We start from the raw sequence: 24,555 nt of genomic DNA, 5'->3' as shown, positions 1-24,555 counted from the left end.
GCAAGCAACTCAGGTCAGATTGCTGCCTCCAATGGCAGACCCGGCAGGCTTTTAAGCAGGTGGTGGTCGTCACTGTCGCCATTTGATTGGCCCGTAGAGCATGCCGCACCAATCGAGGGCATGGTCACTGGAAACTCAGGAAGTAGGCGGGACCTTCTCTCCTTGTGCAGCCAATCCTCCGCGTGGGCTTGCACAGCCTGCTCAGCATAACAGATAGCCTACTTAAAAGCACAGCCAAATACAGGTGGGGGCGGTGGCAGCTGTAACATAATAGAATGTTAACTTAATTTGCCTTAATCTGCCTTGGTACTTTTATTAAGGTTGTATTCATTATTGTAATGTATGTGTTTATGGTATAGTGTTGTTTTTGTTCTGTTCTGTCCATTATCTTAAAAAGAAAAAAAACTATTTAAAAAAAGAGAGAGCTAGAAGTGGAGTAATAGTAGTAGTAGTTACTGTAATGACTTTGATTTTGCAGTTGCACAACATTTTTGAGTGTAATGTGTTTTTATAATTATAATAACATTTATAATTTTCTGTGTTCTTTGGGCTTACTGTATTTGAATATACAGATATTTAATACTATATTACTTGCAGTACTTACAGTCTACTATATACAGTATTTACTTCACTAAGTTGTGATTACTATACTTTTTTTTTTTTGTCATCTTCTGTAACTACATTCCCTGGACGCTGTGTTCTCAATTTTTTGATGTAGTGTCCAAAGAATGTTCTGTACATTCTCTGTTCCTCTCCTGCTCTCTCTCTCTCTCTCTCTCTCTCTGTTCCTCTCCTGCTCTCTCTCTCTCTCTGTTCCTCTCCTGCTCTCTCTCTCTCTCTCTGTTCCTCTCCTGCTCTCTCTCTCTCTCTCTCTCCTTCACCCTAACCGGTGGAGGCAGATGGCCGCCCACCCTGAGCCATGGTTCGGCTCGAGGTTTCTGCCTCTTAAAAGGAAGTTTTTCCTTGCCTCTGTCGCCTAGTGCTGCTCTTGGTGGGAACTGTTGGGCTTCTGTAAATAACATCACAGAGTACGGTCTAGACCTGCTCTTTTATGAAAAGCGCTGTGAGATAACTGTTGTTGTGATTTGGCGCTATATAAATAAAATTGAATTGAATTGAATTGAATTGAATAGAAAGTAAAAAATAAAAGGTTGATGTTATATACTGTTTTATTTTGACATTTCTTTAAGAGACAAATGTGACATTGACTGAGAAGTTCATCTGTTGTGAAAAACAAAGAATTATCTGCACACTGAATAATAATAAGCCCTACAGGTGGTGTAATTTACTGCAACCTCTTAGAAGGTCTTGTGTCGCTTACATTGTATAGACTCACCTATTTCCTACATGTGCATTCAATCAGGTCTGAGACCTTAAATCAGAGCAGCAAACAAGGCACTCTGCAGAAACTTCAGGCTCTGTTATATAGTATATGGGTACTGTGTGTATGGCTCCTTATTTATCTTAAAGTATAAGGTAGAAAGTAAAAATACTCCTGCACACACAGAAATACACTGCATAATTACTTAAACAGTAAACGGAAGGAGAGAAGGCCTTTCCACATCTGTCCACCCCATCAGCACAATGAGGACTCCCAGGTCTCTGCAGCTCTCTGGGCACCAGGTGGGACATCTGATCTACAGAGTGACTCTGGAGGAAAATGTGTAATAAATGCTTCAGGTGAAGAAAAATATAAAGTAAATATTCTTTAAAAAATAGAATATTGGGTTAAGTTAATTTTCTAACATAATTTAATTCAAAAAGGGAATCTTTGATATATTCTAGACACAAAGTGAAGCATTCAAACCTTTTTGTTTTCATCTTTCTCATGGAAATAAAAACTCCAGTATCTCAAAATGTATTAAAATTTTAGAATAAATACATTTCTGCATTATAAACTATACAGAAATTTCAAGTGGAGAAGAGCTCTCTTATCAGCTAATTAACTCAAAACACCTGCAAAGGTTTCTGAAGCCATTAATCTCTCAGTCTGGTTCTGATGCTCACAATGAACTTTTCCTCAGTATTCAAATTTTTTGAGATGGTCCTCTAAAAGATGCCTCAGTGTTTTAATGCTGACAGCACTATTATGTCACACATGTGGGAGAAAATGGAACAAGGGAGACAGTCTTTAAATGTTTTTGTGTTGTCCTTTTAAGACAATTTCATATCAGCTGTCAAATGTCCTGTAGCCAAGTTGTCCTTGTAACATTACAGTTTAAGCTTTGAGTAGCAGATGTGGAGGCATCAGAACCTCAACAAGAATCTTGTGACAAATATAAAAACCATGGTTCAGTTTGATCCGGACCTAGACTACAACTTTTCGTCCGGACCAAATTTCATCTGTTTGGTCTGGAACGTGGTCCGTGGGAGGTTTCACACCTGCAATTTTGGTTCGGACCAAACTGAAAAGTCCGAATGTCCGGACCAAACCAGGTAAGTGTGAAAGCCCCCTTAAACTCTATAAATCGTCTGCCCAGTTTCATTAAGATCAGATCAGATCAGATATTTTAAATGCCAAAAATAGTTCAATAAAAAACAACTACTCACTTTTGATGTGCTATGAACCCCAGCTCAAGCTTTCAGAACGGCAGCAGCCACTACCAGACCAAAAGCCCAGCCAGGGAGGCTCCTCTCTGCCTCACCTGGAGGCAGTGACAGGAAGAAAGGAACAATTTGCTGTGTTGCTTTACAGAAAATAGAAACTTTTCAGAATGAATCATGTTGGAAGTGTGTGTGGTTAAAAATGAGAACTGCTTTTATTAGCCAGACTTCTACAGTTGAGCAATCATAGTTCTCTCAGTAGAAGGCTTTATTTTGGATACAAAATCAAAGTCATTGAATCAAACTAAAACAAGTCTTAACTTGAATTCATGAATCAGTCAGTGTTTACTGGCTGTGGTTTGGTTGTAGTTAGTTGTAAATACTCTATAGAATCAAAATCTCTTTATGTTACAAAATAGTAGACTTGCATTACAGTGTTACCCCAGCAGGTGTCAGCAGCACCAGATGATTGGATTTATGGTCACTAAAATGATATACATCCTGTATTTTTCATTTTCATCAGCTGACCACAGTGGTCTTATTTCCTGTAGGAAAGTCCAAAGATGACTTTGGTGTTACTGTAGTTTGATATTAAGACTGAAAGAAGCACCACAACAATTTTTGATTGAAAATGGCTAATGACTCTTATTATATTACACTCAATGCCTTTTAAAGAAGAGAAACATTCCTGGCATGTCTTGTTTTCTTGATCTGTATTTATCTTTGTATGAGGGCTTACTTTTGGCCCACTGGAATTGCATGTATATATAAGCATATATATGAGGGTCCAAGTTTTAACCCCGGAATTGATTAGGTATGGGATACTTCACGACCACTGCTGATGACTGCAGAGCTTAACTTACCTTTGTTTAAAACGTGGGTGGCGATCAAAGTCACATTTAGGGTAGGGTTGTGGATCAAGCAGGTCACAGATCGACCTCCATGGATATCTATAGTGCTGCAAAAACTGTAGAGCTGATCTTTGGGGTCCTGCACCGCTGTAGTGTGTACATCCCTCAGGTCTAAAAGGTGTTGGGATTTGTCTGAGAGTCTCCACTTTACCAAAGGCTCAGGGAATCCTCTTTGTGTAGTGCAGACTGCAGTCATTGTTTCTTTGTTTACAGTAAGGCTGACATTCTTGTAAGGAACTGTAAAGAGAGTGCAGTTAAGGTCACTTATAAAAAATTTAATTTCTGCATTTGCAGATATTTTGGGAAATGTGCTTCTTGTCTTACTGAAAGTTAGATGAGAAGACCCGTCTGCACAGTTACTATGAAGCTGTAGCCAGCAGCCTCTTAGCTTAGTTTAGCATAAACACTGAAAACAGGGTGTAATAACTAACTTGAGGTAACTACTGACAACTCCACTAACTCTGATTAAGAGTTAACTTTTCAATCACAAGTTGAGCTTATAACACTTTTGCAGTTATGTAAGTTAAACAAATGCAATAATTGTATAATAAGTTAGTTAACTTTAGTGGTGCTGGCAGGCAGATTCTGTAACTTCTGGACAGAGCCATGCTCCCTGTTTCTGGTCTTTATACTAGCTACAGCCAGCTGTAGCTAGTAGCTAGTCTTTAACAGAAAGAAAGTTATTGATTGTTTCATCTATCAAATTATTCCTGTAAAGAAAAGTGAAATCTCCAACCTTACCTGCAACATGTAGAGTAATCTGGCAGATTTTCCTGTGTTCAAGAATGTATCTTCTTATCCCTTCTGAATCAAAAACTGCTGCAAAAATGTGGAAAACCTTTTGGTTATCTTTAAGTGTTATGTTTTTAACTTTGACTGAAATATTTCCTCTAATCATGTCCTGTTGGAAGGCTGTGATCCTGTCTCGATAAAGTTCATTTACATGCTCTGGCATCTCCTTTCCTTCATTGAATGAGTACAAAACACACTTTCCTTCATCTTGCCAGTAAAAGCGTAGATTCTTTAAGTCAGTGAGAGTTGGGGTCTTTAGGAAACATGGGAGTACTGTTGATTCACCAACAGTAGTGTTGACATCAAGCACAACTGTTGCATCAGCCACTGAATATAACAGAAAATGCAGATTTTAAAACATTTCCTGTGACTAGCGTCACGCATGTCGGTAATCCGAGACAACAATGAACATCATATGCTTCATATTCAATAAAAACTTACCTAACAGGAGAAAGTATGCCACTAACACAATGAACATTTTTAAACTGGATGTTAATGCAAAGTGAAGACGCACACTATTAGATTGCTATTTCCTCCTCCTGCATGCTGACTAAACATTTATATTTGTCAAAACTCTAGCAATGAAGGAGGGGTTTTTGCTAAACCTAACGCCTCCTGTTGTCTCATGCTGCCCACCAGTCTCGTGTTTGGCTGAGCCAAAAATACATACACGTAGATACCTAAGTCGCCCCTTAATTGCAGCATTGCACGACCGCCAAATTAATACAGTGAAGGCGAGCCTCCTAATGCATGTAAGTCTATGGAGGCAGGAGGTCTATCCACAATTAAAATCATGATAAAGCACTGAATGTTCATATATTTATAATAAACTATATTGGATACTTGGTTAAATTAAAAATACATGTTACGTACCAAAATACATTATCTTAGTACGTATATACTAACTTCTACTGTCTAATTTTGTTTGTAGACTCACCAAAACTGGACAATAGAAGATTAGAAAAACGTTGCCTGGTCTGATGAGTTTCAGCTGCGGCATTCAGATGGTTGGGCCAGAATTTGGCGTAAACAGAAAGCAACGAAACCTGCAAGAGAACGGGGAGAGGGGCATGGGGCGGAGAAAAACAACAACAAACAAAAAAAGACAACCAGCCGAACAGCAGCAATAAACAGCTGACATAGGAAGACAACTAAGAGAGAAATGAAAACAAGAAACAGTCAAGCACAATAAATAAGCAACACAGCACAGCCATGAAAGCTGGAATAAAACAATAAATTTAATTCAATTCAATTCAAATTAGCTTTATTGGCATGAATGCATAACAACAATATTGCCAAACCATCAAACAAACTACATAAGAACCCTGTACATTACATTTCATTTAAGCGTGTGTGTTTAAAAAATTAAAATCTATTGAAAATAAAATAAATAAATAACACAGTAAGCGTTGTCCTTGGCATTGCTAGAAAGGTAGCGAGTGACGGCGAAACTGGAGGCGTATATAAGCATGCAGGCACACCGGACACATTAGCTTTTTTCTATTCAGCAGGCACTCTGGCATGTTTGAGACTACTCAGAAGAAAGCTACCACAAGACGAAATTACCTGGAAGCAGAAGCAGAAGAGATGGCTGGTGAGCAGTTCAGGCAGTGTGTCTTTCCATGCCCGCGCTACATCACGGCTGGGGACACTCCATGTGTGTTTCCTGTCTGGGGATGCCGCATGCCCAGGCAGCTCTCGAGGGGGCTGCTTGTGGCCATTGCGAGGCCCTGCCCCTGAGGGTGCTGAGGTCCCGTGCGGCTCTCTTTTCCAAAGACGGCCGGATGCGCTCTCCCCGTGGCTCGACGCCCAGCAGTTGCTGAGGCGGCGCGGCGGCTTCGGTGATGGGGCGCCCAGCGCTACATCTCCGAGGACATCGGGACTGCCGAGGCTTTTTTCCCGTTCCTCGTCTGCTGACTCCGCCTCCTCTCTTCCCCGTTCGGGAGTCCGCTTCTCGGCTTCTCCCGCCCGAGGTATGAATTTGGAGAGGCTTGCGCAGTCTGATTCTGAGGAGCTAGACGTGCATAGCATCATGGAGGATGAATTCCGGGAGCTGGGCCGACGTCATCAGACCGCGCCCAGCTATGAGAGGCGGGGAAGGAACCACGGGTCGGCAGTAACCTCTATGAGCTTTTCTGCAGCCTGAGCGCCACCCCCGCGTTCTTTCCTGATTTGCACAATGAGTTATGTAAATCTGCTGGACTACAGCAGCGTGACAGAAACTAAGCAGCATGGCTACGGAACGATGCCTTGGGGGGAGGAAGCGCTCGCGAGCTATCTTTCTCCCACCGTCGCTTCGTTCCTTTAGATGTCGGCGCTCCCCACCAAGCTGTGTCGGACGAAAACATCCACTTTGGTGGGCAAGGCCTACATGGCAGCGGGTCGAGCTGGTGCAAGCCTGCACACTATGGCCATCTTGCAGGCGTACCAGGCCGATCTTCTCAAGACTATGACCTAGGGGGAGGTCCCTCTGAGGAGGACCTGACTGAGCTCTGTAGAGCTACGGACTTAAACGCTCCGTGTTACCAAGCATTGGCTGCTCCATGGCAGCATTGGTGGCTACGGAGCGCCATCTGTGGCTCAACCTCTCGGGCATCCAGGGGAAGGAGACTGGCCTGTTTGGTGAGGCGGTGGATGCTGTCATCGGCAGGTTTCAGCACGCTGAAATGCAGGGAGAGGCGTTTGAGCAATATCTCCCCCCCCGGTCTGGGTCCAGGACGGCGACGGCTGAAGAGAGACGAGCTCAGCCCTCATCTAACTCCTACCGCCGGAGCCAGAAGCGAAGCGTCGCTTCCTGTAGTCCCCCTCAACAAAACCGGACGCGAGGCGGCGCTCTCGCCCACAGCCCCCTGAGAGGCTGACCGAGGTCCCCTCCCTTGTGGTGGCTCAGGTAACAGGCGCTGTTCTCCCGCCGTCTTGGCGCTCGGGACACGCTAACCACCAGCGAGCTCTCACCAGTCTGCCCGCCTCAAGGGGTTGCAGCTTGAAAATGATCAGGCTCACACACCGTGGGTCGCCGGGGAGTTTCCCTGGCGGTCCTCTGCTTCAGGGTGCCACCGGGGACCTACGCATAACACTGGCCACCAGCCCCAACGGGGTGGTCTGGACTGCAGTGCACGCGGGGCAGAGCCAGGTGTTGGGACAAGAAGTTCGCTCTCTGCTGGAGAAAGGGGCCATAGAACTCATTTCCCCGCCAGTCAGGGAGTCTGGGTTCTACAGCCGGTACTTCATAGTTCCCAAGAAGGACGGAGGACTGCATCCGATTTTAGATCGGGCAGCATACATACCGTGACTTGTTCCAGGGTTCCCACTTGGGACCTCGCGGTGGTTCTCGAAGCGCTGGCTGAGGCCCCCTTCGAACCCCTGGAGTCGGCTGAGGCCAAGCACCTGACCCTTAAGATGGCGGATTTGTGTGAGGCAGCAGGCTGGGCCACTCCTCACACTTTCATCCGGTTTTACAGTCTGGACCTTCCATCTGCACACGGCACCCGTGCGCTCTCCTCCTAGTCGTGCCTACAGGTTGCTGCACACTGGGGGGGCAGGCGGAGGCTTTGGCGTGGAATAGTGGGTATTCTCATTCCCATAGTGTTGTCACCAACGCAGTGTCTCGTTCCCCTTCTCGGGGAACAAGGGTTACATACGTAACCCGAGACGTTTCAGCTCCTAGTATGTTAGGGCTTTGTGATGGTATGTCTGGGGGTTAACTGATTTTAAGTGATTGTAAAATTGAATTGATCTTTTCTGTATTTTTTGTATTTTGGTATTGGCAGAGCTCTGCTTAGCACAGGTTACTCAGTATGGAAAGATTCTATGATTGTTTTGTCCCATTTGTCAAATTCATTATTAAGTTTTGGCCCCCAAATTTCTCTACCATATAGAATTATTTGTTCTAGTACAAACTGGAACATTTTAAGCCTGATTTCAATTGGAATATAGATTTTAATGTTTCTTTTTATTGCATAGAAAGCTCTCCTTGCTTTGTCCCTCAGATCTTTCACAGCCATGTTGAGGTTCCCTGTGTATGTATTGTTGAGGCCAAGATAAGTGTAGTTTTTTGTATGTTTTAATTTAGTGGTGTCTAAATAGAAATTGTGTGTAACCTGATTTCTGTATTGTTTCTGAAAGATGTAAATGCTCCGTATTTGTATAGCGCCTTTCTAGTCTTTTCGACCACTCAAAGTGCTTTTACACTACATCTGCATTCACCATTATACACTGAGCAGAACAGAAACTAACATTCACACACTGGTGGAACAGCTGCCAGGGGCAATTCAGGGTTCAGAATCTTACATTTATATTTACTCATTTAGCTGACGCTTTTATCCAAAGCGACTTACAATTGCTATACATGTCAGAGGTCGCACGCCTCTGGAGCAACGATGGGTTAAGTGTCTTGCTCAGGGACACAATGGTGGATGTCTCACAGTGGGAATTGAACCTGGGTCCCACACCAAACGCAAGCATCTTATCTATGCGCCACCACCACCCCACGACATCTTGCCCAAGGACACTTTGACATGCAGCCTGGCGATGACGGGGATTGAAACGCCGACCTTCTGATTAATGGGCAACCCGAGTTTACTGTGTTTACTGTCAGGGCCCAGGTCTGACAGGATCTGTTGCTGTCTTTACTGTCAGGGCCCAGGTCTGACAGGATCTCTGCAGGAGATTAAGAGAGATTAAGGTGCTGCTGCAAACCTTCTTTAGTAGGTGAAAGCAACACTAAATCATCTGCATACAGCAGACCTCCGATCTCTGTGTCGTTCAGGGTGAGGCCAGATGCCGTGGAACTCTCTAATTGGTTCGCTAATTCATTGATATATAGATTGTAGAGAATTGGACTGAGATTGCATCCCTGCCTCACTCCCCAGCCCTGGGAGACAAACGTTTGTTTCCAATCTTTATGGCACATTCACTTTTTGTGTACATGTTCTTAATCAAATCAAATGTTTTTCTTCCAGTGTCACTTTCAAGTAGCCTATAGAAAAGGCCCTCGTGCCAGATGGACTCTAAGGCTTTTTGGAAGTCAACAAAACAGACATATGCCTTTCTTTTCTTAATGTTTAATTCTTGATCAATTAGAGTCTGGAGGGTAAATATATGGTCCGTTGTGCAGCAATTTGGCTAAAAAACAATTCGGCATTTATGCAGAATATTGTTGAACAAAGTTGACAAGTCGTTTATTAATGATGTTAGATGCAGAATATTTTTCCCACGTTACTGGATACACATATTCCTCTGTAATTATTTGGGTCATATTTATCTCCAGATTTATGAATTGGGGTTTTTAAACCTTTGTTCCAGATGTCTGGAAAAGTTCCAGTTGCTAGAATAGTATTGAGTTAGTTTCAGTATAGCCAATCCAACAATACCACAAGCCTTTTTTCCTTTCAGGGACTGGGTGACTTCTGTTAATTCTTGTTCTGTTACAGGGTAATCTAGAGGGTTTTGGTTGTTTTTTATCACCACCTCCAGAGTTTTCCATTTCGTGAATATCTTGTACTGATCATCATTTTTAATATTAGTGTATAATTCACTAAAGATTCTAAATCTAAAATTTCTCTAAACCCGAAAATCAATAAGGTTCGAGCTTATCGATCACTAAAGATTCTAAATCTAAAATTTCTCTAAACCCGAAAATCAATAAGGTTCGAGCTTATCGATACTGCTATTGAGACTTGCGAGCTATGATGTAACGTTCTAAATGTAAATGCTCCGTACTTGTATAGCGTCTTTTCGACCACTCAAAGCGCTTTTACACTACATCTGCATTCACCAGTCATACACATTCATACACTGAGCCTAAGGCTGAGGCTCTGTTTGAGCCTAAGTGCTCAAACAGAAACTAGCATTCACACTCATTCATACACTGGCGGAATAGCCGCCAGGGGCAAATCGAGGCCAAGCAAGATACACGCAACCAGGGGGAGCCAGGGATTGAACCGCCGACCTTCCGATTAACTGCCAACCCGCTCTACCTCCTGAGCCACAGTCGCCCCATAATACGTTATATACGTTATAACATACGTTATGTCTCGAGCGTCAATTGTGATTTAATTTGAAACACAATGGATAAGAAAATCATCAGGCTGCAGTCTGCCTGCTCTCTGTGGGTTCCTACACACACACACACACACACACACACAGTGGCAGCAGAGCGAGAGGCTGCGCCGTCGCAGTGGAATACGGTGAGGTAAGCTCCAAACTAACGTTAACGTTAAGCATGTAGAAAGGGTTCATTTAATCATCTCTGTCCTCAGTAACGTTATCTCATCCTGTATGTTTTATACAAGCACAGCTAACGCTAGCTTGGCATTAGCCAAATATTAAAAACAAGCTAAATAGAAAGGTGTCTGTCTGGAGCATAGACTGGTCTGTAGTCTTAAAAACTCAGCTGATGGCTGAGACAAACCAGCCGCTCCTCCTCCTACCTGGTAACGTTACCTGCAGCCAGTGAGAGAGGAGGAGGGACTGATAACGTTACAGACTGATGGTATTCTTTCTAAACGTCACTCACTAGTGATGTCAGATAAAGTTATTGAGTTGCTTTGCTGTTGTAAACATTGCTGCTCTAGAAACAACATTTAGCTGTATTTAAAATATTAAATTAAAAACAACCAGGCAGTTAATATGCACACTTTAATATATGTTTATTTACCGCAAGTGACATGTCATCTCAATTTATTTTCGCTCCATATGTTATCGCACATGCAGGCCTACCTCATGCCTGTTGGGTCTGGTCTTACCAAAGAGTATCAATATTGGTATCGATAAAGACTCGGATCGTTAAGCAGTCTCAATAAGGGTATCAATATCAATAACAATTAAAGATCCTCATCCCTAGTCCCCACCCTTGCTAGGACCCTGAAGGATGTTGCTCTTGGAAGGAGCCTCACTACCACTCCAAGGGGTAACCACACAACGCAGACCCATATATATATATATATATATATATATATATATATATATATATATATATATATATATATATAATATAACAGTATTTCACACATGAAACTCTCTAAAATGTCCCTCAAAGTTTAATATTTTATTCATTTACCTACAATACTATTTTCCTCTTCTTACACTTTTTTTTCTTTTCGTTTCGTTTCTTTTCGTTTCGTTTTTAATATCTAGTTCATTATTATTATTATTTGTTTTTAAGGTGTTTGTCTAATTTTTTAACAGATTACACTTGGAGATGAAATCGTTTACAATAACATGTTGGAACATTCAAGGTCTGAGATCATCAGCTTTTGGTTTAAAGAGCAGAAATTCAGATTTTAATAGAGAGTTAAAAGACTCTGACATGTTTTACAGGAGACATGGTACATAGAAGATGTTTCCACTGGTTGTCCTCAGGGCTAAACTGAGATTATTATATACTATGTCATATTGTATATACTGTATACCAATACACCTACCTCAGGTCATAAGGTCATAGGTCTTATATATTTTTTCCAGCATCCTTTGCACTATGCTCCATCACACTGTGTACATGTGTATATGTATACATGTATGTGTATCTGTATATCATATCCACCTTCAACATGTACATAATGAGAATAATAGTTTACTCTTGCATCCTTTGCACTCTGATTACTGCCAATATGTCAATATGTCTATATTGTTTTGTTCATAGTGTGTATATTAGTGTTGTCTATACTGTAGTTTGTCTGATTTTATTTTATTATTATTTTATTATTGTGTTATGGTATTCTTGTATGAGTAAGCACATCATGAGCAATGTACAATCCTGAGTCAAATTCCTCATATGTGTACACATACCTGGCAATAAAGCTGATTCTGATAATGATTATGCGTCCACCTCTTTAGGTCCTTTTCAGACACTTTGCTGTGCTCATTGATCAAACAGCATTATCACCACATATATTTACTGAATGTCAAGGAATGGTAGCCTACTTCTACTAAGTGTATTAAAATATCTATTTTATGAACTCTAAACATTCATAAAATAGATCATGTTTACAAAAACATTAAGGGAGCATTCAAAGCATCACCCCGCCCCCACCTTGCCTCATCTGACCACATGTCTGTTTAGCTAATTCCTGCATACAGACCCCTGCTCGTCGGAACAAAGCCCTCCTTAAAGCAAGTGAGATTCTGGCCGGAGGGAGCCATGTCAGCTCTGCAGGACTGCTTTGAATACACTGACTGGTCTGTCTTCAGAGATGCTGCCACCAAAGGACATACCACAGACATCGAGGAGTATGCTGATGGCGTATTGGATACATGCTCAAGTGCATGGATGATGTCTGTGTCACAAAAAACATCACAGTCTGGGCGAACCAGAAACCATGGATGACGACAGAGGTCCGAGCCCTGCTCAAAGCCCGGAACTCTGCCTTCAAATCTGGGAATGTCACTGCTCTGCAACAGCCAATCTGAACAAAGAAATCAGAAAAGAGGGCACATGGACAAAAAACCCAGGGTCACTTTAACGACCGCAGAGACACCAGGAAACTATGGCAGGGAATCCTGGCCGTACTATAGGACTGCTCCCCAGTCCTGCAACGACAGCATGGATTTCCTCAACAATAACTTTGGTAGGCACAGAATACCACACCAGTGAGGAAAACCATCCCACAGGAAGGTGGTTACACTGGATCCAGCCCCCACGGAAAGCTGCTGGTCCAGACATCATACCAGGCTGCTTGCTTAAGGAGTGTACAGTCCAACTGTCTCATGTCCTCACGGACATATTCAAAATCTCCCTGAGTCAAGCTGCTGTGCCTTCGTGCTACAAAACGTCAGCCATCATCCCTGTTCCAAAGAAACCCACCATCACTAGTCTGAACGACTACCGGCCCGTAGCACTCACTTCCAAAATAATGAAGTGCTTTGAAAGACTAGTCAAGGACCACGTCTCATCTGCCCTCCCTCCTTCACTGGACCCATTTCAGTTTCAATTTTATATAGCCAATATCTCGTATTTCTACGGTGTTTGTTTCTGTGCTATATTTTTAAACTGTGAACTTTGCACTTTGAATCTTTTCCACACATGCCTACAACATTTGGATGGCACTGTATGCACAGTATGTAAATATTTTATTGATTTTATATGCAACCACACCAGTTCTGTATGTATTTATTTGTGTATTTGTTGTACAACCTTGTATTATATAATAGTAAATTACCTTGATACAGTGTTCAATAAAATGCATAGACGAGATTAAAAACTTTATTTATGGACATACAGCATGAATGTGTACTGTACTTTACACATAAATCATTGTGCGTGTGTGTGTGTGTGTATTAATTGAGGTGGGTGTGAGTGCAGGGGGGCTGTAAAGTGTGCACACATACTGTACACACACACACCTCCAGACATTGGTCACTGAATTATCACCTCGCCACATGGGTCCACGTAGCAGTGATGATTCGGGATGACATCATTTACTTCTCTTGGTTTAGAAAAAGTCAGTGTGAACACAAACTGGGCTAGAACAAAATGACAACAAACTTTTTTTCCTTGTCTAGACCAAATGAAACTACAGGTGTGAAAGAGAGTTAGTTTGTGTGTATTAAGCAGTCTCATCCATTGTTTTGCACTCTATTAATGCTTATTAGTTATTTCTCCATGAAATATTTGACACCAGAGATCAATATGTTTACATAGGAAGCAGCACTGCATTATCTGATGTTGAATGATGAAAAGCAGACAGATACAGAATGAAAAGAAGGCATCTGGTACAGGAATATATCAGAGGAATCACTGTGGAACCACTATGTCACACACTTTTAAATGGACTTCATGAACTGTCAGTAGAATGCAGAAAATCCCAGCAGTCACATGTTAATATGTCAATGTGTTTCCATGGTTACCAAATGAAATACATAAATATATAAATACCTTCTACAGATCCAGTCTGCTTGGATGTGGACCTTGTCAGGCAGTTTCGGTCGGGTTGTTTAATCAGTACCAGAGATTTACAAACAGCTTTTTCACCTGCTCAAACCCACCAGACCAAACAGCAACAGTTCTGATCCCAGGCTTGATTCATTCTGGTGACTCTTATTTGTCCGTGACACTTCATTAGGTGTTTGTTTCATCAACATTGTTCTTGCTGTCGCTGAACAGTAGTATTTCCTGTTCTGCAGCAACATCATCAGCAGTAGTGTCCTCATTCGTCACTCAGTCTGCAGAACCATCCACAGGTGGAATCTCAAACAATCTCCTCAGATACATTCGTTGCTGCTGGGGTGGGTTTACTGTGGGCCCTGGGGGGAGGGGACTTATTTTTATCCATGCTAATAGATCCAGGCATTGCCAGCAGTGTACTTTTCCTTGGTTGTGTGTAACTGATGCATTTTAGCACTCCACTCTATGTCCACTACCACTTTTAAAACATGTATTTGTAACTTCTGTTTATTTATTCTAAGCCACTATTATATTTTAGGTGAAACACCAAGACTTTATGTACATTTTGTTTAAATATGATTGTGGTTTTGATAGTGACTCCACAGTACTGACAGTGTCACACCTATAGCACATGCGAGGACCCTATTGAAACTGAAGGATTTCTTTTTTCTTTCTTTCTTTCTGCAAATTAAGTGCATATTTGGTGGCCTAAACATGCTCAAAAACATAAAACTTATGAAACAGGAAGTTGTTGTAACTTCACTGTACATGCTCAAATCTGCACCAAACTTTACGTCTGAACCCATCTACTGTACATTCCAATATTGACGCACTGTCATAGGGTCATCTACTGGCAGCAGGAAGTTATCTCTGTGTGACAAACATCATTACATTTACATGAAATCTTTACCATGTGGTCCACATTTCATGTACTGGTACACAGTACAGAGTACCAGCGCGTACTATTACTGTGTACCAGTAGCGTCAGTGCTTGAAGTGGAAAAAAACAGGTGCCAGTACTCTACTTGGTCAGTTCACAAAAAGTGACATTGAAGAGCTACATTCAGCACACGGCTGCTTGAAAGGCACCTGAGCTTCTCCTTCCTTTTTCGCTAAGAACAGTGGTTGTTCATTCTTTTTCACTAGTTGATGATATATTTATATATCAAATAAGATATTCTCTATTGTTATTGTTAAGTTCACTCACATTCTCTGCACCAACAAGTTACTACAAGTACAATTACAAGTACAAGTACAAGAACAAGTAATACATAACGGTTCCTCTGCTGATCCTCACCTGTAAATTAGAGGACATAAGTAATACATTATTTGACATGCTAAGAATACTCTTGTGAAATACAAAACACAAGAATGCAGAATTTTTTTCAGCTGCCCATCTCTTTAGTCACTGATTAAATACATAAAATCATCTGACACTAGTTTTAATTAATTTAAAGTAAGTTTAGTTATAGTTTATTGAGAGAGATTTGTGTCTAATAAATTAAAAGAGTTCTGAATAACAGTATAGTGTGACTTTAAAGATGCTTTGAAGCCTCATCAGTTTATCAGTGAATGACCTGCTGCACTCACCAGGAGCCTCAATCTCTGTGGTTTTTTTCAGACTCTCGTTGGAGTGAGGGTTGTAGATGAGGCAGGTTACAGATTGCAACTCCTTCACACTGACACTGGTTATGACAGAGAAGGTTTTCTCTGTTGCATCCTGCTGCAGGGACATCTCAGCACCCTGCAAGTCCAGCTGTGTAGCACTGGATTTGTTTAGACCTGACCATGACACTTGAGGTTCAGGGTATCCTCCATGTGCTGTGCAGGTTGCACTGTTTGCTGTCTTGTTAACTGTAAGGATGAGATCTTGATAGGGAGCTGAAGTGTGACAGAAAGAACAGCTTTTACACACTAGAGACATTTACACTTCATGTGAAAAGATTCTTATTTTAGTTTGGAAGAAAGAAGCTACTTTACTTACCTGAAACCTGCAATGTAGATTTGCACCATTGTTCAGACTGTATTTTCTGCTTATCATAACTAACATATGCCCAGAAGGTTTTCTGGTCATCCCCCACAACAACATTGTCAAGTGTAATGGAAATATTTCCAGAAGTAAACTCAGTATTGAAGAGGTGACACCTGTTCCTGTATTCATCAGCTATTGGAGATGTTTTTCCAATGGCGTCCCAGTGGAACAAAATGTTGTCAGACCGGTCCTCCTGCCAGTAAAACCATCTGAGATTCAGTGGATGAACTGGTAGGTAACAGTGAATCAGGACAGAGCCTCCAACAGGGGCATTGAGAAGCACAGTTGTCTGACCCATGATGGGTGCTAGAAAAGAAAAAAGAAAAACATATCAGCAGAAAGAGAAATACTGACTCATCAAAACACTGATTAGTTAGTAATAAAGAGTGTAGATAAACTCAGGTTGCAGTATAATATTTACTGAAAGGCTGTGTGTTGTGTTTGCTAGCACGGAAAATAAATAAAAAGGGTTTATGTAATGTTAAATATTCCACATATCTCCCAAACCAGAGTTAGGGACTGTTAGGGCAAAGACCAACAAAGATGGTCCAAAATTTGTTCAGAGGTGACCGAGAGGTTTAAAAGGCTTAGAGAAAAAAAAAAGACTATTTTGTCTGTCAGTCTGTAAACAAATTAAGATCGCATCAAGACAAATACTGACTAATATCACATGGCACCTTGTGTTGAAACACCTACAGTAGCAAATTAATTTCTGCCACTTACATGTTGATACAACTGCAACTGGAAAAAACACTGTGTAGGCAAGGAATCAGTGAGTACCAATCTCTTACCACATAGAAGGAAAATCGCAAGGTTTGTACCAGACATGTCTGTGCTGCAAAACAAAGATAAAAGATCCTGTAGTGAGCCACTGCGTACACACACCATCAACTGATTAATCTCTCACTTCCTCATAAAACCTTCATTGTGATGATATTTAACTTTGGCTGTTTCCTTCAGTGCTGATTTTAATTTAAATCCAAATAATTCATCTTAGTTAGTGCAACTGTTTGGAAATTAGATGACACTTACTAGATTAAATTGTGGCTGGCAGGTTTATCTCTGCATGCTGTAGACAAAACAGAGGCAGTGAGTGCAGAACTAGTGCCAGCATGCTGGAGCCCCTCCTATACAATCTGCGATGGCTACACACTTACTACAGGTCATGCAAAGCAGGACACAAAACTGGAGTATTAAATAACAGTATGAAAGTAACTTTTAATAAAGTTCTATCTCTACAGGGATCATTTCCATAATATTGATGGACACAATTGCTCACGAAGATTACGTCACAGCCCTTCTACACGGCACAAATGTTACCTGTGCCTACTTGTCATTTTGAACCTATTTATTACAGCATTTTTGTCACAGTGAAACAAATGTTAGAGCGTCTTTATCTTCTGTAATGTGACGCATTTCTGACTGAAAGAGAATTTGTGAAAGAGAAGGGATTTAAATAAAATTCAGATATGGATCTCTGAAATGTGGTTCAGCCTTAGTGAATACAGCCGGAATGAAAGCCAAAGTCACAACAGCACGCAATAGAAGTTATTTTTCAAGCTAAAATAACAATTGCTTGCTTCCATCATAATTACTACAGTCAATAGAAAACAGGGAGACGGCTTACTAAAACATAAGGAAATATAGTTAGTCATGTATGTTCACATATTTAACCAGGGGATGGTTAATGTAAGGCTACTTAGATACAGTGCTCCCACTAAAATCCTCCTCCTTTAAAACAGTTTGCTCCATCTGTCTGTCTGTCTGTCTCAGACACAGAACAGAACAAGTTAGAAACAAACAATATTTATTGAATAGTCTAAGTGGATTAACTCAGCTGAATCTGTGCTTGTACTGGCTGATGATCCAGCATCTCCTCTACTGACAAACTGAAGCACAGCACCTGGAAATTATAATTAACAATACTATAATTCATATTATCAGCTCCATCAGGCGCATTCAAACTGGCTCCCCCAGAGCTCCTTTCAGACATTTTTAAATATAAAATACTATCTATATTCTGGCTTGACTGAATACTTGATGTTTATTATTTACTTAGAGGTGTGTGTCCATATTGCCAGTATGCCTGGCTAATCAAGACTTTAAATTCAATCTTTAATCAATAGTCAATGTCAGTCCATTGCTTTCCAACTTGCATTAGTCCAGAGTTGTAACCTTGACTGAGAGACAGATAATCACTGCCTTGTTTTACATTAAGTGTGCCTATGAGTGCCATCAGGCCCATACTGGTCCGCAGAGGCTGCTGCTGGACTTTGATTTCGTGCCCGAGCATATGATCGCATGTTCACGCAGTTTATAAACCCCGCTGGAGTTTATCAGACCGAATAAGTGAATAGACGTATTTCACTCTCTTTGCACAAATGAGGTTAGCAGGACACACAGACTAGAGAGCGACGCACTGCAAGCAGCAACTTACTGAGCGTTATGTGCTGTCATCAAACGTGGAGAGGACACCACTCTTCCAGTGTTTGACCCTCTGTTTTCTTGTCCAGAAGGAGAGTTCCCCACAGAACCAATCAGCAGCTTGTGAAAAGAGCCGGTCCTGCGTTCCGGAGGAACAGGTGTTGTGCCTAATGCCCAATTTCCTTGTATACGGCGCGCGCTCCCTCGGACTGCAATCACTTTTCTGCGGATGATCCTTTTTGGCACACGGCGTCACCACCCACACGCGCGGAATCCAACAAAAATGCTAAGACGGATTTCCAACCACTCAGAGCTTCTTCTCATGTTCATTTCACCAGCTGAAGAGGAAGAGACCCTGTCTACAGCGAGAAAATCAGCCGAAACTGAAACTAGGATCCACAAAAGGGATGTGGACATGTCTCCGTAAACCTAGCCAACGCTTCATTTGAAAACAACTAATGCCTAACACACTGCATGGCGGGGGATGCAGACGGCCTACCTGATGAGCTGTCTTCAGCAGGGAGATGGTCTGCGTTCCTGTCGGTCGCTGAAGTTAGTTTTAAGTTGGCTACTCCACAGCCGATCACTCAGGATCCAGCCGCTCTTCTTCCTCAGTTTCACCCTGTGTTGACGGTCACAGGGCGGCTAGCACATCCCAGACCGCGTGCTCTTAACCACAGGGGATTTCCTACAAGGGACAATCAAAAAATTACTGCTGGAGTCAAACTGCTGACATGCCCATTAGTGAAAAGTGTGATTAAAATATAATATATTATATTTTAAAATGATAAATATTGGTCTCATAGCTCACCTATTTAGATTGCTAATGTGTTTAATAAACAAATATTTGAATAGAAAACAATTTATGTTGGAATTGAAATAAATGGATATTAATATATTATATTAGTGATTCTTCTATTTTATATAAATATTTCTATTGAAAAATCAAAAAATTATCGTAGCCTACTACACTGCCCAACTTTTCTTATTGGATTTTAGTGCTTCTTCTATTTTATATTCATATTTTTATGGAAGCATTCAGCATTTTTTTCAATGACTTCCCTGTCATGTGACCCAGGGACCACAAACTCAGGGACATTTTAAAGTAAGATGTTTTTTTTCACAGCACTGAGCACATTTATATGAAAACTTTTATTTCCAAGGGCATTTCCAGTTTCTTTGCCTTTTCAGAGTCTGTGCCACACGGAGCATGGAACCATCCTCTACAGTCGTCACTGTTGAACCTGGACCTGTTGACATGAAAAACAAATTATTGTATTATTTACCTTTTTTTGCTACAGGTCCCGTTTCAGAAAGCGGGATTAGTGGAAATTCTGAGCATGTTCAGCCTGAGATGAGGGAAACTCTGGGTTTCTGTTTCAGAGAGCGAGATCAGATAAACCCTAGATCAGTAACTTCAGCAACTGATGCTGTGAGCCTGACCTCTTTGGGAGGCAGCTGTCTGATACCCTGTTTCATTTCCTCATTCATACTGTAAATATCGAAGCACAAATCTGAACGCATTTACATCTTAAAAAACTTTAAAATCCCGGTTAGATAAGCTATTAGTTTTTCATCATGATGAACATGACGCTTTATGATCAATCTGTCATCTATGTAAGACAGATCTCCACACATTGTGGATTTATCCTCAGCACAGAATCAAATCTTTGTCCGTCTTTATAGCACTGTAACTTTGTGGACAGTTGCATTGATTAGAGTTTTTCATTATTACCTGCTCATTGTCTGAATGTGTTTTGACAGCATTAGTAAAATACAAAATGAGCATTAATGTAAACTAGAGGTCTAAAACTTTACAGTCACTTTGAACCCATACATACACACAAAAATAAATTAATAGGCTAATCTGCTGGGTCGGAATCACAGGTTTGTAAACTGTGTCTCCATCATCCACTCCTGCGTTTCAATATAAACAGCCTATCATGGTCCGTGTTGGCACCAGTCATATTGTTAGCTCCACCCGATTAAAATGGAGGCGCTGCCTTTATTTACCTGTTGCCATGGTGAATTGGAGTATTGAAGCTACATTGATGATGGCTTTTTTTCATCCCCACGCACGCGCTTCCATCAGAGTTTCCCACCTCAGGCTCAGTCAGCTCAGAGCTCAGGGATAAAATCAGACTTTGTTAAGCTTGCTTTCTGAAACAGGGCCCTGGTGTGGTCTGGTGATAGAGCGGGTCGTCCAGTACTCAGATGATCAGCAGTTTGATCCCCAGCACACCCCAGTCCACATGTCAAAGTGTCAAAGTGTGTGTGTTTGTGTGAGTGAGTATTATTAAACACCAAATAACCTGAGCAGAGCTCAGCCAATATCCCTCTTACTAAAAATACAGAAAAGATCAATTAAAGTTTAAAATCACTTAAAATCAGTTAACCCCCAGGCATCCCATCACAAAGCCCTAACACACCAGGAGCTGAAACCAGATAAGATTCCCTTCAGCCAGCTGGCCCTGAGGCTCTCTGCAGTAACAAGTCCCCAGACTCAGGACAGCAACACCAACTTAAGCAGACCAAACCACATTATCAACAAGCAGAAAGAAAAATATAACCAAAACACAAAGTAAATTCCAATGTTATCTGACCCAAAAAAGATAATTCACACTGGCAATTTACCTGAGCACAATAAAATGTCCTAAACTAAGAAAAATGTTGACAACATCCAGACTGAGTGAACACAGCCTGGCCATAGAAAAGGGTCGCCACAGACAGAGCTGGCTACCACAAGAGGAGAGACTCTGCTCCCAGTGTGATACAGGGCAGGTAGAGACAGAGCTGCACTTTCTAACCTCATGCCCTAAATATAAAACACTAAGACAAAAACACTTTCCAAATATACCCTGAATTTGAATTCATATCAGACACACACAAACTCCCATATTTACTGGGAGAAATGCCCAAATGTCAAATAATTGATGCAAAATATGTCTCCTCATGCCATGAAGTGAGGACAACCAGTGGAAACTCAGACTGATAAATAAATGTACAAATTTTCAAATTATTATTATTTTGATTGTTTGATATTTTAGTAATTGTTCCTTTATTTGTATTTTGTTTTTAAATTTCCCATTTGATACTGATTTTGTAGTTGTTTTTTAAAATTAATGTTTTAAACCCATAATGGAAAATAAAGGAGCTGCGTTTTGTTCTATCTTTGACCGTTGTTGTATCCCTACAACCCTTTCTCACTCCAGCAGCTGGTTACCTGAGCGACACCACAATATGTTCATCATGAGTTTTTTCTCAAGGCTATGGCCAGGGTGCGAAGGGGGAGCTTTACTCCTCTTAATAAGACATGAGCTCCCTTGAAAACAGGATTTGTAATATTTTGGGGGGTCTCTAAAATATTGACAATATGCTATTTTTGCCATTTATTTCTATTTTTTGGAGCCTATCATGGATCATGTGTAATCAGTAGCGTAGGCTTCATCCAGCCAGAGGGATGACCGACCATCCACAGCGCACCAGGTCGCTCCCGCAACCTCCTCTCTCTCGCCCTGTATGCTCCAGCGCCCACTCCCTCTCCGGCTGTAGACCTATGTCTACTATGGTTTGTGTTGCAAGTGGACCTGGAGCACTGGACGGTCAGTGGTCGTTCCCTCTGGCTGGATGATGTCCGATACTCCTAATGCAACTTTCTAAATTCGTCCATCTCAGAAAATAAAGGTCAAGTCGAAACAGCCTAGAGAGGCTGAATGAAAATTACCTGAACCTTTTAATCCGTGTTAATATACAGATCGCCAAATTAACTAATAACAGTTCATGTTTGCTGTGTACCATTGGATGTACTGACAACTATCACTGAATTAATTTGACACTGAAGAAATCTTAAAAACCGGAGGATTCGCTTGAAAGCTTCCTGTTTCAGTAGTGAGAGAGAGAGAGAGAGAGAGAGGCAGCCTACACAATATACACACAGAGGTACCGACAGTAAAGGTGATGTTGCTATAGACAATTTTTAGTAGTGTTAATGGTAACAGTCGTAATGTTAATGATTATAATAACAATAGGACTAGTAACAATAGTCGTTGCAGCAGAGGGTGTTGAGCAGGAACACGGGGGCAGCAGGTGACCCGCAGCCACAGATCCAGACTCCACAGCTTCAGAGCCAGAAAACCTGCAGGAAGTGATAGGAGGAGAGAGGAGAGGGATGAGAAAGCACAAGACTACCAGAAAGGGGAGAAGTTGTGTTAGTAACATGCAATAATGGGATGAGGTTGCATACAGAGGGAGAGAAAGTAGAGGAGAGAGGAGCTCAGTGCATCATGGGAAATCCCCCGGCAGTCTAGGCCTATAGCAGCATAACTAAGGCATGGTTCAGGACTCACCTGAGCCAGCCCTAACTATAAGCTTTATCAAAGAGGAAAGTCTTAAGCCTACTCTTAAATGTGGAGATGGTGTCTGCCTCCTGAACCCAAACTGGAACCTGGTTCCACAGGAGAGGAGCTTGATAGCTGAACACTCTGGCTCCTAGTCTACTTTTGGAGACTCTAGGAACCACAAGTAACCCTGCATTCTGGGAGCTGGTGGGGTAGTAAGGTACTATGAACTCTTTAAGATAAGATGGTGTCTGACCATTAAGAGCTTTGTAGGTAAGAAGAATGATTTTAAATTCTATTCTGGATTTTACTGGAAGCCAATGCAAAGAAGCTAAAACAGGAGAAATGTGATCTCTTTTCCTGGTTCCTGTCAGAACACGTGCTGCAGCATTCTGGATCAGCTGAAGAGACTTAATGGACTTTTTCGAGCAGCCTGATAATAAGGAATTGCAGTAATCCAGCCTAGAAGTAACAAATGCATGGACTAGTTTTTCTGCATCATTTTCAGACAGGATGTTCCTGATTTTCGCAATATTACGTAGGTGGAAAAAGGCGGTCCTTGAAATTTGCTTAATGTGAGACTGAAACGACATGTCCTGATCAAAGATAACTCCAAGATTCCTCACAGTGGTGCTGGAAGCCAGGGCGATGCCATCCAGGGAAACTATATCTTTAGATAATGCGTCACGGAGGTGCTTAGGCCCCAGAGCAATAACTTCAGTTTTATCTGAGTTTAACATTAGAAAATTACAGGTCATGCAGGTTTTAACATCCTGAAGGCACATTTGAAGTTTAGCTAACTGATGAGTTTCATCTGGCTTGATCGATAGATATAACCGAGTATCATCTGCATAACAATGAAAGTTTATGGAATGTTTCCTGATATTATTGCCTAAGGGAAGCATATATAAAGTGAACAGGATTGGTCCAAGGACAGATCCTTGAGGAACTCCATGACTAACTTTGGCGTGCATGGAGGACTCATCGTTAACATGTACAAACTGAAATCGATCTGATAAATAGGACTTAAACCAGCTTAGAGCGGTTCCTTTAAAATTTAAATCATGAACGAATTAACACTTTTACTATTAAGATATTTATTTTGTTGAGGGGCCCTGTGATGGACAGGAGACCTGTCCAGGGTGTACCCCGCCTTTTGCCCGATGTCAGCTGGGATTGGCTCGGCCCCCGCAACCTTGTACGCAGGATAAGCGGTTGATGATGGATGGATTTTGTTGAGGAAAAAGGGACTCAAAAAAGATTTAACTTAATTTTACTCGTGCACATTTATTGAAAACAGATTTTATCACAATAGTTCAGAATGTTCTGCCTCAGATTTGTGAAGTGATCCACTGTTTTGGCATTAAGTGTTTGTTCTGACCAGAAAGAAAAGTTTAAAACCACAATTCACCATCTGGTTTCTTCAACTTTCACTAAGGAGCAAAAATCAGCCTTTAAACTCGATGGAAGTAATAACTTGACATTTATCCTGATCGTTATTGATATGGAATTTTCGCCCAGCCCTACTATAAATAGTATTTTTAGCTTTGAAAATGTTAAAGGAAACCTATGAGAGCCAGCTTGAATGAGCCTGATGAGTTGATACCAATAATATCTAGCAGGTACTGATAT

The 24,555-nt window shown here is 41.4% G+C and overlaps 2 protein-coding genes across 5 annotated transcripts; both read right to left on the bottom strand.

Moving 5' to 3' along the window:
* Positions 1-1,151: 1,151 nt before the first annotated feature.
* On the bottom strand, positions 1,152-5,175 carry LOC119903527 (CD276 antigen homolog). The gene is made up of 5 exons (XM_038719775.1): positions 4,689-5,175; positions 4,197-4,574; positions 3,408-3,692; positions 2,551-2,645; positions 1,152-1,650 (listed from the first exon to the last, which is right to left on the bottom strand). The coding sequence occupies exons 1-4, from the start codon at positions 4,723-4,725 to the stop codon at positions 2,575-2,577; spliced, it is 771 nt and encodes a 256-aa protein (XP_038575703.1). The 5' UTR covers positions 4,726-5,175; the 3' UTR covers positions 1,152-1,650; positions 2,551-2,574.
* An 8,164-nt stretch (positions 5,176-13,339) lies between these two features.
* On the bottom strand, positions 13,340-19,256 carry LOC119903526 (ICOS ligand-like). 4 transcript variants are annotated; one of them, XM_038719771.1, is made up of 6 exons: positions 18,600-19,256; positions 17,195-17,231; positions 16,954-16,997; positions 16,115-16,468; positions 15,721-16,011; positions 13,340-15,427 (listed from the first exon to the last, which is right to left on the bottom strand). In XM_038719771.1, the coding sequence occupies exons 3-6, from the start codon at positions 16,988-16,990 to the stop codon at positions 15,330-15,332; spliced, it is 780 nt and encodes a 259-aa protein (XP_038575699.1). In that variant the 5' UTR covers positions 16,991-16,997; positions 17,195-17,231; positions 18,600-19,256; the 3' UTR covers positions 13,340-15,329. The 4 variants fall into 4 exon arrangements, with proteins under 4 accessions (XP_038575699.1, XP_038575700.1, XP_038575702.1 ...); XM_038719772.1 differs by having other exon boundaries at positions 19,086-19,256; XM_038719773.1 differs by having other exon boundaries at positions 13,436-14,489.
* Between the last annotated feature and the right edge of the window lie 5,299 nt (positions 19,257-24,555).

This window comes from Micropterus salmoides, unplaced genomic scaffold, assembly GCF_014851395.1.
Source record: "Micropterus salmoides isolate LMB-PRFRI ecotype aquatic unplaced genomic scaffold, ASM1485139v1 Ms_hic_scaffold_15, whole genome shotgun sequence".
Taxonomy (NCBI): Eukaryota; Metazoa; Chordata; class Actinopteri; order Centrarchiformes; family Centrarchidae; genus Micropterus; species Micropterus salmoides.
The sequence above is the reverse complement of the archived record's forward strand: the minus strand, read 5'-3'. Positions and strand labels throughout refer to the sequence as shown.

What these genes read in the sequence shown, in the direction of transcription:
- LOC119903526 (XM_038719771.1), bottom strand. Translation starts at nt 16,990, where the DNA reads ATGTCTGGTACAAACCTTGCGATTTTCCTTCTATGTG. An exon ending in ATCTACATTGCAGGTTTCAG is followed by an intron (nt 16,012 to 16,114) that starts GTAAGTAAAGTA and finishes GTCACACTTCAG; the next exon opens with CTCCCTATCAAGATCTCATC. An exon ending in CACAGAGATTGAGGCTCCTG is followed by an intron (nt 15,428 to 15,720) that starts GTGAGTGCAGCA and finishes TCTAATTTACAG; the next exon opens with GTGAGGATCAGCAGAGGAAC.
- LOC119903527 (XM_038719775.1), bottom strand. Translation starts at nt 4,725, where the DNA reads ATGTTCATTGTGTTAGTGGCATACTTTCTCCTGTTAG. An exon ending in GATTACTCTACATGTTGCAG is followed by an intron (nt 3,693 to 4,196) that starts GTAAGGTTGGAG and finishes CTCTCTTTACAG; the next exon opens with TTCCTTACAAGAATGTCAGC. An exon ending in CACCCACGTTTTAAACAAAG is followed by an intron (nt 2,646 to 3,407) that starts GTAAGTTAAGCT and finishes CACTGCCTCCAG; the next exon opens with GTGAGGCAGAGAGGAGCCTC.